At 35.7% G+C, this 15,648-nt stretch overlaps 1 protein-coding gene across 1 annotated transcript in view; it reads right to left on the bottom strand.

Moving 5' to 3' along the window:
- Window positions 1-1,693: 1,693 nt before the first annotated feature.
- LOC121373956 overlaps window positions 1,694-15,648 on the bottom strand; it is a 99,009-nt gene continuing 85,054 nt past the window's right edge. The window contains exons 4-6 of the mRNA XM_041500807.1: window positions 9,471-9,596; window positions 5,571-5,689; window positions 1,694-2,811 (exon numbers count right to left, since the gene is read on the bottom strand). Of these exons, the coding sequence (XP_041356741.1) occupies window positions 2,608-2,811; window positions 5,571-5,689; window positions 9,471-9,596 (449 nt within the window). The 3' untranslated portion in view covers window positions 1,694-2,607. The remainder of the gene's footprint in view (window positions 2,812-5,570; window positions 5,690-9,470; window positions 9,597-15,648) is intronic.

Here is a 15,648-nt window from a genome sequence, read left to right as displayed (position 1 = left end):
TTCTTAAATATTAAATTTACTAAATGTCTACACGAAGGATGGAATGTCTTAAATATATTTGTGATTCTATTCTATTTAATTTAATTCTTGTTTTCACTAACATCTTGGTTGATCAGCACATAATGCTACTAAGACATTAAGTCCAAATTTAATATTAAATAAAACTGAATTTATTACATTTTCGTTACGAATTAGCTATGTCTCGCAGTTTGCATTCATGGTTATATGAATTATATTTGCATTCAAGTATAACTCTTTTTTATATTAAAACGTTTTTCGATTACATTTGTTTTTCCTGTCTTTTTTTTTCTTAAATGAAATGCTTCATTTTGTATAATGAATTATGGCGCGGTTTAGAGTAGACAAACGAACTGCCTGGATCGTAGAATACATATATTTTCACACATGACTGAACACTGAAGACTGGATTATTGACAGTGCTCTGGTAGCAGAGTCCCGCGGGGAAATACGAGGAAATAACATTGCTCAACAGGCACTGACTGCACGGCAGCATATCCTTCACCAGATCAGGTCGACATTTCAGGTTTCATTTCATTTCAACTAATTTTCGTGCTTATGTCCAGTTAAGGTTCAAGCACGCTGTCCTGGGCACACACCTCAGCTATCTGGGTTGTTTGTCCAGGACACAAACCTCAGCTATCTGGGCTGTCTGTCCAGGACACACACCTCAGCTATATGGAATGTCTGTTCAGGAAAGTGTGTTAGTTGTTAGTCGTTACAACTCGCTCTGGGTGGCAGCCGGTACCGGGCAGCGAACCCAGTATCTACCAGTCTTATGTCCGATGGCTTAACCACGACTCCACCGAGGCCCGTGGTACTCCATAGAAATTATTACAAATATAAGGGACTTGAAACTGTAGTTATGGTTATTGCTAATACGCAAAACTGGTTTAACTTGTGCGCATGATTCATGTTATATATACTTTAATGCTTTTTTTTCGAAAGGCATATTACAAATTGTGTAATGTTTAAGGTGCCAATAAAGCACAATTTATCTATTGGGTGAACTTCAGTGCACGGTTCATCCCAAAATCGATGTTTGGCTCGTGAAAAGTTTTTCGGTAAATAATCATATAAATTCCTAAAATGCCTGTAATATCAGATGTTCTTGAATATCATGGAATTCAAGGTACCACACTCTTTGTTTGTATATGCTGATACACAATGTTTTGTTTTTTCTAATTATTACTTTTGCTTAACATTGTTCTTTGCCATGTAGTTTGGATAACCTACTATGCATTGGTCTGTCTTCCCCTTTTAATAGTTACAATGATTCATGGATGTATGCCATCATTCCTGTCAAAACGCTTCTTGGTCGGTCTTGTGCAGATACACGAGTTTGAAAAATGTTTACAGTATATTTTTCGCGCTCAGATATAATAAAATTTAAATTTACTGAAATGTCGCATGTTGGCCGTTCAATTGCACTTGTATTAGAATCTGTAACATGTACCATATTGTGCAGTACTAATCTATCTTGTATTATGAGTGTTGTATTTACTTAGGACAATCACATAAAAACAAATGTAACCAGTATACCGAATGTAAACAACCCCGCACCTAGCGTTTTGATTTGTTCAACTCTCGCATGACGTCATCGCAGTTAACATAAACTCTCAGACACCGCTAGTTAGCACAACTGTGCTACAATATCAAATACAACAATAACAAATATAACAACAGTGTTTACTAGACAACACAACACTGTACTACGTAAAGAAGTTAAAAGACGTCACAGTCATCAAACTACAGCTAATACTATGTATCACTCCGTCTATGACGACACGCGACAAGGGACGCCACTCTCAATGTTAGGAACCACATAACATAACAACATTAACTCAACAGTGTTATAAATATAATACTCATCGGCGGGGCTCGCTCGACGTTACGTCGTCGAATTAAAATAGTGTGCAACAACCTCGGATAATCATCCGCTTTAACAGGCACACACGTGTATCCTCTTAACATCGTAATTTATCCTGCAATCATAATACGTATTGAAATGAATGTGATTAGATTTTATCAATAATATTGCCGAATAGTTTGCTTTATGAAGCTCAAATAAGTTATATCCCACCCCTTACGATTAGTTGTTCTATTTTAACTTGCAGGATAAATAAAATAAGAGGTCACTGCCTTAAAATATCGACTTAATCATCTGGGTAGAATAGTGGATTCACAATGACAACCCATACAAAAGAGCCGATATTTTGAATCACTACACACACTCCCTCTGTATTTAAAAACAAATGTTAGTGTATTTACCATCGTGGATATACTTAATTGTGAGTTGTTGCTGTAGAATACATTTTCCAACGTCAAAAAACCCCACTACAATTCAATATGTTATTCAATTTAGTGTTGTTGCTGAGATCAATAAATTATCTTGAATTAAACAACAATTCATTTTTTCACACGTCTGTATAAAAAAAAAATAATAATAATTGGAGTTCATAGTAACTTCCGGCGAAATATCCTCAAACGAATATCAACCTCTTCGTCGTTTGGACTGTCAGCGTCACGTGACCTAGGATGTTTTACTTCCTGTGGGTCAGGTCGTGGAGTCGGCTGTCTCCAGGACGTTCAGAACATGATTCCGAGGACGTCGTTGACGCAGTCGTCTCTGCACAGCGCCTCCGTGTACTGGTTGTACCGGTGTTTCAGCTTAAGAGTCCTCAGAAACAACTCCGCCTGCAGAACACAATCCTCGTCCTTGTCGCACAACAACGCGGCGTCTGCGCGGTAGAAGTTGTCGCACTGCCCGGGCGCCAGTTCTTTTGTACCTCCCTGCAAGAAGAGTACGATCAAGGGGTACAAATCAATGGCCGAATTTACGAAGCCTGTAACACTTTTGATTGATTTGCACATGATTTAGAATGCTAAAATTTGATACCCAATAACCGATGTATGTTTTGGAAGGAAATGTTTTATTTAACGACGCACTCAACACATTTTATTTATGGTTATATGGCGTCAGACATATAACTAAGGACATGCATGTTTTGTGCTGTGTTGTCGTTAAACAGACATTAATTCATTTTATAATGCTTAAAAATCTGCGTTTAAAACCCCCCAGAATACATTGATATGATATGTAAAAAGTCAACGGTTTGTTTTGTTTAACGACACCACTGAAGCACATTGATCTATAATCATCGGCTGTTGGATATCAAATATTTGGCGATTCTCACAAAGTCTTAGAGAAGAAACAAGCTACATGTTTTCATTAGTAGCAAGGGATCTTTTATATGCACCATGTCACAGGCAGAATAGCACATGTTTCGGCCTTTGATATACCAGTCGTGGTGCACTGGCTGGAATGAGAAATAGCCCAATGAGGCCACCGCCTGGGATCGAACCTAGACCGATCGCGCATCGGGCAAGCGCTTTACCACTGGGCCGACCACAGGAACAAGAGATAGACAAGGGATAAAACTCATGGATCTAATTTACAAAACCTGTTTTGGTGGCGGTGGTGGTGTGTGTGTGTGGGGGGGGGGGGGGGAGTACTTATACGCGTGTAACTACATGTATTTACAATGCTTAAACATCTGTGTTTTAAAATAGAGCACATTGATTTGTTAAGTTTTTGGATGTCAGATATTTGATAATTCTGATATATAGTTAGAGGAAACCCGACACATTTTAATAAATGTGTCACCGTTACGTGTGACATAGAAATACCTGCTAGATGTTCAAATAAAACATACATGTATTTCCGCAGATCATAGCATTGGCAAACATTTCGTTAACTTTCTTTTCCCTAATATGGATGAAATTTGAATGATAATGGATTCCTGCTAATGACTAAAAGAAATCTATCTTACTGTTAAGAGAGTTACGGCCGAATTTACAAAGCCTTTTTTTGTTTTTGTTTTTACTTACACGTGCATCTAAATGTATTTTCAATGTTAAATCACTAGCATTTAAAGGGACATTCCTGAGTTTGCTGCATTGTAAGATGTTTCCGACTAATAAAATAGTTCCACGATTAAACTTACATGTTAAATATATTTTCTTGTTTAGAATATCAGTGTCTGTATATTTAATGTGTTTCTGGTCGTCTTAATATTTGTAAGAAGCCCAAACTGGATTTCGTCTTCAAATAATTTCGTACGTACGAAAAAATATATTTTAGGAAATAAAACGAAATTTAACCCAGTACAAATATTAGAACGATCAGAAACATGTTTAATATACAGCCACTAATATTTTATGCAGGAAAATATATTTGATATTTAATTACAATCGTTAAAAAGTCTCTGTTAGTCGATAACATCTTAACAGTTGCAGCAAACTCAGGAATGTCCCTTTAAGAAAAGAAAAAATCAGGCTTCATAAGTTCGGCCCTTAATGTTTAAATCGAGATCTAGATTAAATACATGTTGAAACAATACGATTAGTTAACAAAATAACTGTTTATGGCAATTCATTAATTTGTTAGACCTTGAAAGACAACTTTGGCTGACACGCAGGAAGCGTTTACCTTTACGGCATGTCGTGAACTTCCGGTAATATCGGTATTGATGTTAAAAACTGCCACTACCTATCACAATGATTTGCTGGGTTTTACTCTACCCTGTAGAACGACTTCCGCAAACTACTGTGTCTAACAACACGCTAGGTAATATTAATTGGATTTTGCGAAGGTTTATTGCATGCAATTTGCAGCTGAACACTTAAGCAAACAGTAATTATTATCAAAACGCAATTCGTTCAGACCGACATGCTACATGTCTCTATGAGTCATTCTCGTTTGTTTACGGCATTGCTACGTCATCTTGTATATTGCTACAGAAAACATCCATTTGTGTTGATGTGGAAACGCTCATACAAACACGAATTACCAGATGTAGCAAATATCAAATTCATGTTGCTTTTCCTTTTTTTATTTCTTTTTCTTTTTGTATTTCAGTAACAACAAACATGAAAGAGACATGCCAAAAACGGTTAACTCCAAATAAGTTCTGTCTCGCCAGATCAGTATTGTACTCTACAATAAGTTCTGTAACTTATTAATTGTTGTTTTTGTTGTTATTGATGTTATATATAAAACAAATTTATCTCTGTTTACTGACACCAGATTGGTTGATACTGGACAATAAATTGAAACTGAAAAGTGTTAAAAGGTCTGTACTGTCATATTACTTGCATTGTGACCTAATTAGTAACACATTTTTGGGCTCTTTCTTAATTTAATTGTGATATATGATGTTCGTGTTGTAAAAAAGTACAGAATAGACACATTACTTATAGCACTTAACATAACAAACGAAAACCACAATGATATCAATAAAATGAAAGCAGTAAACATGACACTACTTACCAATCTTGTGCTAACAAGCCAGCGACCCGTTTTACAAACACTCTTTTACACACACACTTTTCATAAATAACGTCATAGTATCTAGTTCTTTGATATGTTTTATCATTAAGATAAACAAACAAATTATTTATTAAAATCTCATCATGTATATAAATAAAAACAAACCTGTAGAATTAAACCAAGGTTGTTTTAATACAACATGCTAAAGTGTTATACTTACGCATGCGTAGCAGAGTTCATGTCTGTTGCAAAGTCCCCTGGCTTCTTCGTCTATGGGAAGTCCGTAATCATCGGCAAATTGGCAGTCAGAAATGAGGCGTTCAACAGCCGGGCACTCTCCTGAAACGAAGTGTGTTTTGTTTAACGACACCACTAGAGCACATTGATTTATTAATCATAGGCTATTGGATAACAAACATGTGGTGATTTTTGACAGTCATATAGAGGAAACCTGCTACATTTTTTTCATTAGTATCAAGTAATATAAGTCACATTTATTACATTAACTATCATCCTGCATTAACCGACCTAGGTTATCCAATTCTTTATTATTACCGGTGGTTAATAGCTGTATAAAAAGATAATCACTTGGCCGCTTATAAGAATACATTTTTATATATTTACAGCGCAAATCTTTGTATTGTGGACACTCTGTTATATAGAGGATACTCCCCGAGTGTCTTGTGATATCATAATTTATCAGCACGAGTTGATAAAAGTATGAAATCAGAGGCTTGCCGAGGACTTTATACTTTTATCAACGAGTGCTGATAAATTATGATATCACAAGACACGAGGGGGTTATTCTTTTTATCATCCATTATCATTATTTTCATTTGCGACAGTTGTAAACAATGTCAGTAACGTGTGTTGAATGTCAGCAGTAGACTCGTTAACTAGCAGAACGGCAGTGGCGTGATGTCATTAATGGTAGGTTTAGCGCTGAAACAAACACAGTGACGTAACAAAACCATTGTCTTGCGATTAAAATTTGCGCAATCAAGATTATTGCGGAGATATCGCATGAGATATTGCGAATTATAGTGCTAGCGATATCTCCTACAAAAGCCTTAAATGGATGATAAAAAATGATATTCATCTTCTATAACATTAGCGTTACACAGAGTACATATTCTTTCTATCTTTCGATGTGAAACAGTACTACGAATATCATCACATGGACCATACTGAAGCCAAGGCGTACACTAAAATGAATTTTGAAAAATGTATAATTGGCCAAACGAGTTTTTGTCATAGACTTTAAAAATAATATATATTATATGGTGTATTTTAAAATTTCTAATAACCAGCAGATAAATTATTTAAAAAAAATAACTCATCTACTAGAGATTACAATAAAAACTCAGCCTATCGATTATATGAAATATTTTTATCGTCATACGGCGCGTATAGTTTTGCTACTGGCATGCGTCGTAACTTATTATTATATTTAATGTATTTTCGTTTACTGTAAGAATTATTTTATAATAGCAACTGGAGTTTGCAAATGATGTAAAAAAAAAAAAAAAAAAAAAAAAAAAAAAAAACCATTCAGCCAAATTTACAAAGCATGTTTTTTACTTACATGTGTGTAACTAAAAGTATTTACAATGATTAAACATCTGCATAGTTAAATTAGCCCTGGGTAATCTTAAAATTTTAAAATAATTTTTTGCACAAATACAAAATTAAGTCCAGATTTGATTGTATAAGGATAACGTTGAATGTCTTAAATCAAGTTTCAATAGTAATTGTATTGATTCAGTCCATGGGACTGAACATTTCATTAACCACCGTTTATGCCAACTAACGTTTAAAGGGACATTCCTGAGTTTGCTGCAATTTTAATATGTTATCGACTAACAGAGACCTTTTAACGATTGTAATTACATATCAAATATATTTTTCTGCATAAAATATTAGTGGCTGTATATTAAACGTGTTTCTGATCGTTCTAATATTTGTACTAGGTTAAATTTCATTTTATTTCCTAAAATATTTTGTTTTCGTACGTACGAAATTATTTGAAGATAAAATCCAGTTTGGGCTTCTTACAAATATTAAGACGACCAGAAACACATTGAATATACAGACACTGATATTCTAAACAAGAAAATATATTTAATATGTAAGTTTAATGGTAGAAATAGTTTATTAGTCGGAAACATCTTACAATGCAGCAAACTCAGGAATGTCCCTTTAACGACACAACTAAAATATATTGATTTATTAATCATCGGCTATTGGATGTGAAACATTTGGTCTTAGAGAGGAAACCCGCTACATTTTGTCCATTAGTAGCAAGGGATCTTTTATATGTACCACCTCACAGACAGGATAGCACATACCACGGCCTTTGATATATTAGTTAGGGGCGGGACCTAGCCCAGTGGTAAAGCGTTCGTTCGATGCGCGGTCGGATTGAGATCGATCCCCGTCGGTGGGTCCATTGGGCTATTTCTCGTTCCAGCCAGTGCATCACGACTGGTATATCAAAGGTCGTGGTATGTACTACCCTGCCTGTGGGCTTCTTACAAATATTACAAACACATTTAATATACAGACACTGATATTCTAAACAAGAAAATATATTTAATATGTAACTTTAATCGTAGAAATATTTTATTTTTTGGAAACATCTTACAATGGAGCAAACTCGGGAATGTCCCTTCAACCAAACATTCAAGAAAAACCAAGCTTCGTAAATTCGGCCCTTTTAGTTTATTATTGTAGATTATTGCAAGAAATATCGATGCTATCATTTCTAGAACTATCATATACTTCAGGTATATGCTTAAACTGTGTACAAGGATTAACCGCCTTTATAGATTGCCCGTGTTTTATCCTATTAAGACGTTTCCGAATAATAGTCTTTTTAAAAAAAAAAAAAAATTAAATACAAATTAAATAGTTGTGTAGAATAACAGTGTGTGTATATTCAGTGTGTTAGTGGGCGTGCTAATCTTTGTTGTTGCTAAAATTTCATTTTATTTCTCAATATATATATATATATATATATATATATATATATATATATATATGTATATGTATATGTATATGTATATGTATATGTATATATGTATATATGTATATATATATATATATATAAGTATATGTATATATGTATATATTTATATATATATATATATATATATATATATATATATATATATATATATATACATGTATATATATAGAGATATATATATATATATATATATATATATATATATATATGTGTGTGTGTGTGTGTGTGTGTGTGTGTGCGTGCGTGCGTGCGTGTGTGTGTGTGTGTGTGTCGTCTTCGTCCTTATGAAATAATTATTATTGGCAGTTTGGGTTATTACGAACACTAGGATGACGAAAAACACACTGAATAACCAGACACTGATATTCTAAACAAGAATTTTATTATGTACTTTTTTTAAAGTTTATTTTTTTCAGTCTCTAACATACATCCCAGGTAGAAGGGTAAACATGAGTTGTTCAATACAGTATCATACATACAAGCAGACAGAAAGCTAAATCAAAACCCCTCAATAAATATATGCAGTAAGTATATACATATAAAATATTATGCACCATTTAAAAAAATGCTACTGGGCAATTTTAGCAATAAAATAATTAACTATTATACTATAATAATATAATAACATAATAATATAATTATTATTATGTAATTTTAGTCTTTATTACGGTACACTCAGGCCGTGAAACCATAGTATATGGGAAACTATTGTATTACGAATATTTACAATGTTTAATGATAAGATTTCTTCGTTATCAAAGACATGTTATAACGGTAAACAAAAAGTCTAAGAAAATTATTTTAAAGCTTAATATCTTAACAGCCGAGGCACGTTCAGGAGGCTTAGTCGATCGCGGTCGCTTGCTGAACTGGTTTTTTACTCCTAACGTTAGATGAATGTGATATGACAGAGAATAGAATAGAATAGAATAGATGTTAACGACACCCCAGCACGGAAAATACATCAGCTATTGGGTGTCAAACTATGGTAAATGCAAACAAAAGTGATATGATAGAGAATCGGCGGTACCAGTTAAACTGTTCGCGAGCACTCGACTTCCTGAACGCGCCACTGGATAGGTTGATTCTTACCATCTTGCCTCTGTTTTGTTGGGTATAACTCGACCGCTGTTTCGGTGGGGTTGCTGGCGTAGTTCAGTCCTAGCAGGTAGTTTGGCCCGTTTGATCTGTCTGTCGAAACACTGGCTTCAGGGTATTCTGAAAACAAATAACATGAACTTCTTTAATTATTGCCTATATATCGGTGAAGCCATTGCACCACAACCCAGAATAATCAGAGAAAAACTTTGGGGCGAAAGAGACGACCTGCTGCTGACTGTGGAGTTCATTGAGGCGGTAAAACTCATGATTTGAATTCAAGGAACATACAGAAACTGAACGCAGAAGAAGAATATGAATATGAAAGGCTGTGGTATGTGCTGTTCTGTCTGTGCGGTGGTGCGTATAAAAGTCCCTTGATACCAATGGAAAACTGTAGAAGGTTTCCTCCGTAAGACTATATGCTAAAATTACCAAATGTTTCGACAGCCAATAGGTGATAATTAACAAATCAATGTGTAGAAATAAGAGGAAGAAGAATAAGGAAATGTTTTGTTTACGACGTACTCAACACATTTTATTTACGGTTATATGGCGTCAGACATATGGCTAAGGACCACACAGATATTGAGGGAGTAAACCCGTTGTCGCCACTTCATGGGCTACTCTTTTCGATTAGCAGCAAGGGATCTTTTATATGCACCATCCCATAGACAAATTAGCACATATCACGGCATTTGATGCACCAGTTGTGGTGCACTGGCTGGAAAGAGAAATAGCCCAAACCGATTGCGTATCAAGCGAGCGCGTTATAGCGAGAAATAGCCCAATCCACTGACGGGGATCGATCCCAAACCGACTGTGCATCAAGGGAGTGCTTTATCACTGGGCGACGTCTCGCCTAGAAATAAGAGAGCAGTGTGACCTAGGGAGACACCACAGCATCGTAAAGGTCTAAAATTAACGAGCTACTCTCGATTCACTAATATCAAAACCTATATTAGCTCGCCCATTTACCTTTCGACCGACCGTTCAAAATTGCGCCAAATTCCCTCAATCAAAATTGCGCACCCTTTTCTCTTTGGCATTTAACTGCTCCATTCAAATTCCATAGCACCACCACCACCCCCACCCGCCTGCTACCGATTTGATCGGGCTGCTGGTGATCCCTTGCACCTGCCAGTGCAGGCGGTCCCTCCTCTCCCCCCCCCCCCCCCCCCACACACCTTTCCTGTCATGGACGGAGGAGCCGGCCAAGGCCAGCTCTTGTGCCCACGACAGGCGTGCGCTACAACAGCTTGTTCTGAATGTGCACGTAAAACCCTATGACATGACATGACATGACATGACCAAAGACAATGACCCAATTTTAAAGGTCGGTAAAACTTTGTGACCTTTTGACCTCTGGTAACCTAATTAATCCAGCAACTAGTCGAAATGCAGATCCATGATTACCTCATGGATTCACCTTCAGTTTGCTTGAAATTGTATCAGATAGTAGAGATCAGTAGTGTTAACATAATGGTTCATTTGTTATTCTATCTTGTATATTAACGGAACTACAGACATTTTAGTTATCCCTACACCTAATTCCTTCATGGCGCAGATTTCAACACTGTTATTAAAATATCAACATTTCTTTTTAAATCGGATTAGATTTGGAAACTAAGAAACCCCATTCTACATTCTACATATATCAGGGTATTCAAACATACCCTCAGACCGTTTGGGCCTTTTCGGTGAAATAGATACCCCACTAGCTCTAGAACTATACCGTTAAAAAGAAACTTTAAGTTTAAAGAGACAGTCCCTAGTTTTTAAACACTAAGACATGTTTCACAATTAGAGCCGTTTATAATCACTGAAGTAAAACATTACTTATATTTTATTGTTTAGATTATCCATTTCCGTACAACCGAAGTGTTTCTGGTCGTTCTGGTGTTTCTAATACCACAAAATGCTTTTTTCATATGTTTAAAAACTCACGTGCATCTCAGAAGTAACGGTTGTGAAGTCGCGTTTTTAAGGGTATTTCAACGTAACAGACTCTTATTTCACTCTGTTGTATCCAAATTTGTTACAGGTTTGTAAATTAACCAAAGTTAGTGTCCATTGTTATGGGTTGAAACTAGAGTCTAGGTGGAAAATATGCCTGAGTGTTTAAAAACTAGTGTCTGTCCCTTTTTAAAAAAATGAAGTATTTATCCTGTTTATCCTGTATATGAGTTACAAAGGCGTGTGTATATATTTGTACAGAGGTGGTGCTATGTAAGCAAAAGACACCTAATCTACTCCAAAGCACACTAAGATGTATTATAATATAAAGGCAATCTTCCTTCAGACATTAAAGGCATACTGTCACGGATTTAAGGACCTTATTTCTCTAAAAATGGATAATAAATAAAAATTACATTAATTGTTGGAAACCAAATCTAGCTATTGCATCATCTTAACTGAACCATGATGGAGTGAAATCCATGTCAACCCTCTCGGCAATTTTAGTTTTTTAGTCTTTTTTTTTTTTTTACCAAATATCATTAATACATGGAGTATGGTGGTTATGAAGATGGTTGAATAAAGTACATTTAGGGACAAATCAAATTATTTTTGTTCAGGTAATACTTTATTAGACCATTGGTCTGTGACAATATGCCTTTAAATCTTTCCTACTAAAAAAGCAAAACATTCAGTATAAAGTGCAGTTATAAGTTAAACTATTTTCGGGGTACTTTGAAGTTGGCAAGAGAGATGCGCACCCACCCCCCCCCCCCCCCCTCCCCCCAGCACCACCCGCTGTAATCCGCGCCTGTAGCTGCTGGCATTGAACTGTTGCCACATATTCCTTCTTTTAGCGAAAATAGTAATAATGTCACCTATATTCCATTCACTATTATACTGCCTTAGAAATAGATCATGGTGTTTATATTGGTTATTTAAACTCATTACCATTTACTTGTTGACATCATTCCGTGGTTTTATATATGTCATCGAACGAGAAAAGTGATTAAATACAAGCTGTAATTATATTTGATTTCCGTGCTTGTGACATCGAGGTTGACAACCCCAATTGGTTATGAGCAGTTATTTTAGAAACTAGATTAGTTCACGAGTTCTCATTATCCCACTTTAAAAAAACCCAACCCAAAAATATTAATTAGTAGGTTCATATACAGGGCCGTAGCTAGGATTTTTTGTTTGGGGGGGGGGGGGGGGGGGGGGGGGGCAACTGAGTAGTTAATAGTCTAAAACTCCTTAAACAGTTAAGAAGAGAATTTTCTTTAAGTTTGTATAATGCTTTCTGGGTGCTTGCCCCCCCCCCCCCCCACCCCGCTAGCTACGGCCCTGATATATGTAATAAAAGGGATGAACAGCTATATAAATCGAATACACAAATATAATGAATTTTTCTTTGCGTCTATACACTTTACGACAATCTGATTAGTCCAGACGTGCTTACTTTTTTTTTTGCGTTCATATCTCGATGGACCGAAAACGAAATTAAGCCACAAGCAAAATAGTTGCAGTCTGATCTTTCAACAAGTTTTAAAGAGACTGTCCTGAGTTTGCAGCCATTGTAAGATGTTTGCGATAAGAGAGCTTTGTTGGCGACTACTATTTCATACTAAATATATTCTCTTGTATAGAATACCAGTGTCTCTATATCGAATGTGTTTACGGTGGTATACTTATGTTTGTAGCACTCAGTTTTTACTTTAATTTGTGATATATATTTTTTCGTACGTACGAAATTATTGGAAGGTAAAATACGGTTTGGGCTACTACAAGCATTAGGCTAACAACAGACACCTTGTAAATACAGACACTGATATTTTAATTAAGGAAATGTATTTAATTTGTATGTTACGTCATCAAAAAGGCTCTATTGGTCTGAATTATTTTAAAATGGTTGTAGACTAAGGACTGTCCCTTTAAAATGTCAAAGTTGTTTATGTGAAAATTATAACAATGAACGTAACCGGATCGGGCTGTCTGGCTTCGATATATCCTCAGGCACACTCAGCCATTTTGTCTGTCTCTTCAGGACAGTGAGTTAAAGAGTAGTGCCTAGTGCTTTAAGGTTAACGTTATAATGAAGTTATGAACTATAAGCTATATTGTTTAAATTTATTTTACTTTGTTTTGCAAATAACGAGTGAAAAGTGTTATTCCTACTTCTGTGTTCACATAAGAGAAAGGAAGGAAATATTTTTTTTAAAGTCATATTGTCACAGACCACTGACCTATTTAATGGTCTAACAAATAATTACTTGAACAAAAATAATTTGATCTGTCTCTAAACGTACTTTATTCAACCATCTTCATAACCACCAAACTCTATTTATTAATGACATTTTGTAAAAATAATTGAATTATGGCAATGGTCCATAATTCAAAAACTAAAATCACTGAGAGGGATGATATGGATTTCACTCCATCATGGTTCAGTTAAGGTGATGCGATAGCTAGATTTGGTTTCCAACAATTAATGTAATTTTTTATTTATTATCCATTTTTAGAGAAATAAGTTCTTTAAATCCGTGACAGTATGCCTTTAACGACGCACTCAAAACATTTTATTTACGGTTATATCACATAAGAGTTGCAAAGCTTCTTATTAAATATCTACGAGAGTTTGTTTGTTTTGTTTAAAAACACCACTGAAGCGCATTGATCATAGGATGTCAAACATTTGGTAATTCTGACTCGTAGTTATCAGAAGAAACCCGCTACATTTTTTCTAATGCAGCAAGGGATCTTTTATATGCACTTTCGCACAGACAGAAAAGCACACACCACTGCCTTTGTCCTGTTGTGGTGCACTGGTTGGCGCTAAACATTCTACATTATGTGAAAACAAGGAGGCCGTATATGTGACGTCATCCTACGTCATTTTCAGTCCGTACACTAAACAACAGACGCAGAAATCATACGAATTACGTCACTATTCAAGACAGTTGTTTTTCTTTGTAGCCAAAACGCAATTTTAATGCAGAATTTTCAATAATCTTTTTACAAAACTGAACTAGCCTTTATTGGTAATGAAAACATGATCTCATCTCCTGGTATTGGACTACAACTTGGCAAAACATTGGCAAAACATTTTGTTTTGTTGTGTTTGTTTGTTTGTTGTTCTAGTCTAAGATCCCTTGCTGCTAATCGGAAAGAGTAGCCCATGAAGTGGCGACAGCGGGGTTTCCTCTCAATATCTGTATGGTCCTTAACCATATGTCTGACGCCATATAACCGTAAATAAAATGTGTTGAGTGCGTCGTTAAATAAATCATTTCTTTCTTTCTTTCTTTCTTTTCTTTTCTTTGTTTTTGTCTGGTTTTAACTTTACTATAAAAATTATTTTAATGAAACAAGAGGACTATGCATTTGCCTTACACCGCCCTTTGAGTAATTGAAACGCAATCTAGGTGGGGTCAGGCATCAGGATGCGAGCAGACCCCTAATATACCATTTATATTACAACTCGTTTGGTTTCGTTCCTAAATCGCTCTATTTCGACTTGAACGACTGAAACCTCACTCGTTGTAATGCAATCGATATCTTACGGGAACCCATTTAGTATTCTCTATAATTTTAACAAAGCCTTTTTAATAATGTATTTTGTAGATCATCTCCTTCTTTAAAGTGGTACTTCAGGGGGAAATGGTTTGTGGTTTATTATGCAATCATGTTATATTAATTCTGATCAACGTATCTTCGGAGAAATGCGATAACAGATGAAACAGTATAACTGAAAGGCATGTTTTATATGTGATTGAATTATTAACTTCTTGTCCTCAAAGGGATACCACAAAAATAAGTTCTAAAGCTTCCTCCCTGTCACAGCAGAGCAGTTCATTAAATATGAACAAAGCGAAGTTTTTGCATCATTCTCTATAGAAAATAAGCACCGGTCTCGTTGGCGTCGTGGTAAGCCATTGGTCTACAGGCTGGTAGGTACTGGGTTCGGATCCCAGTCGAGGCATGGGATTTTTAATCCAGATACCGACTCCAAACCCTGAGTGCACTCACTCACTCTGCAAGGCTCAATGGGTAGGTGTAAACCACTTGCACCGACCAGTGATCCATAACTGGTTCAACAACGGCCATGGTTTGTGCTATCCTGCCTGTGGGAAGCGCAAATAAAAGATCCCTTGCTGCTAATCGGAAAGAGTAACCCATGTAGTGGCGACAGCGGGTTTCCTCTCAAAAAATGTGT

Source organism: Gigantopelta aegis, chromosome 1, assembly GCF_016097555.1.
Source record: "Gigantopelta aegis isolate Gae_Host chromosome 1, Gae_host_genome, whole genome shotgun sequence".
Taxonomy (NCBI): domain Eukaryota; kingdom Metazoa; phylum Mollusca; class Gastropoda; order Neomphalida; family Peltospiridae; genus Gigantopelta; species Gigantopelta aegis.
This window is presented reverse-complemented; position numbering and strand designations above follow the sequence as displayed.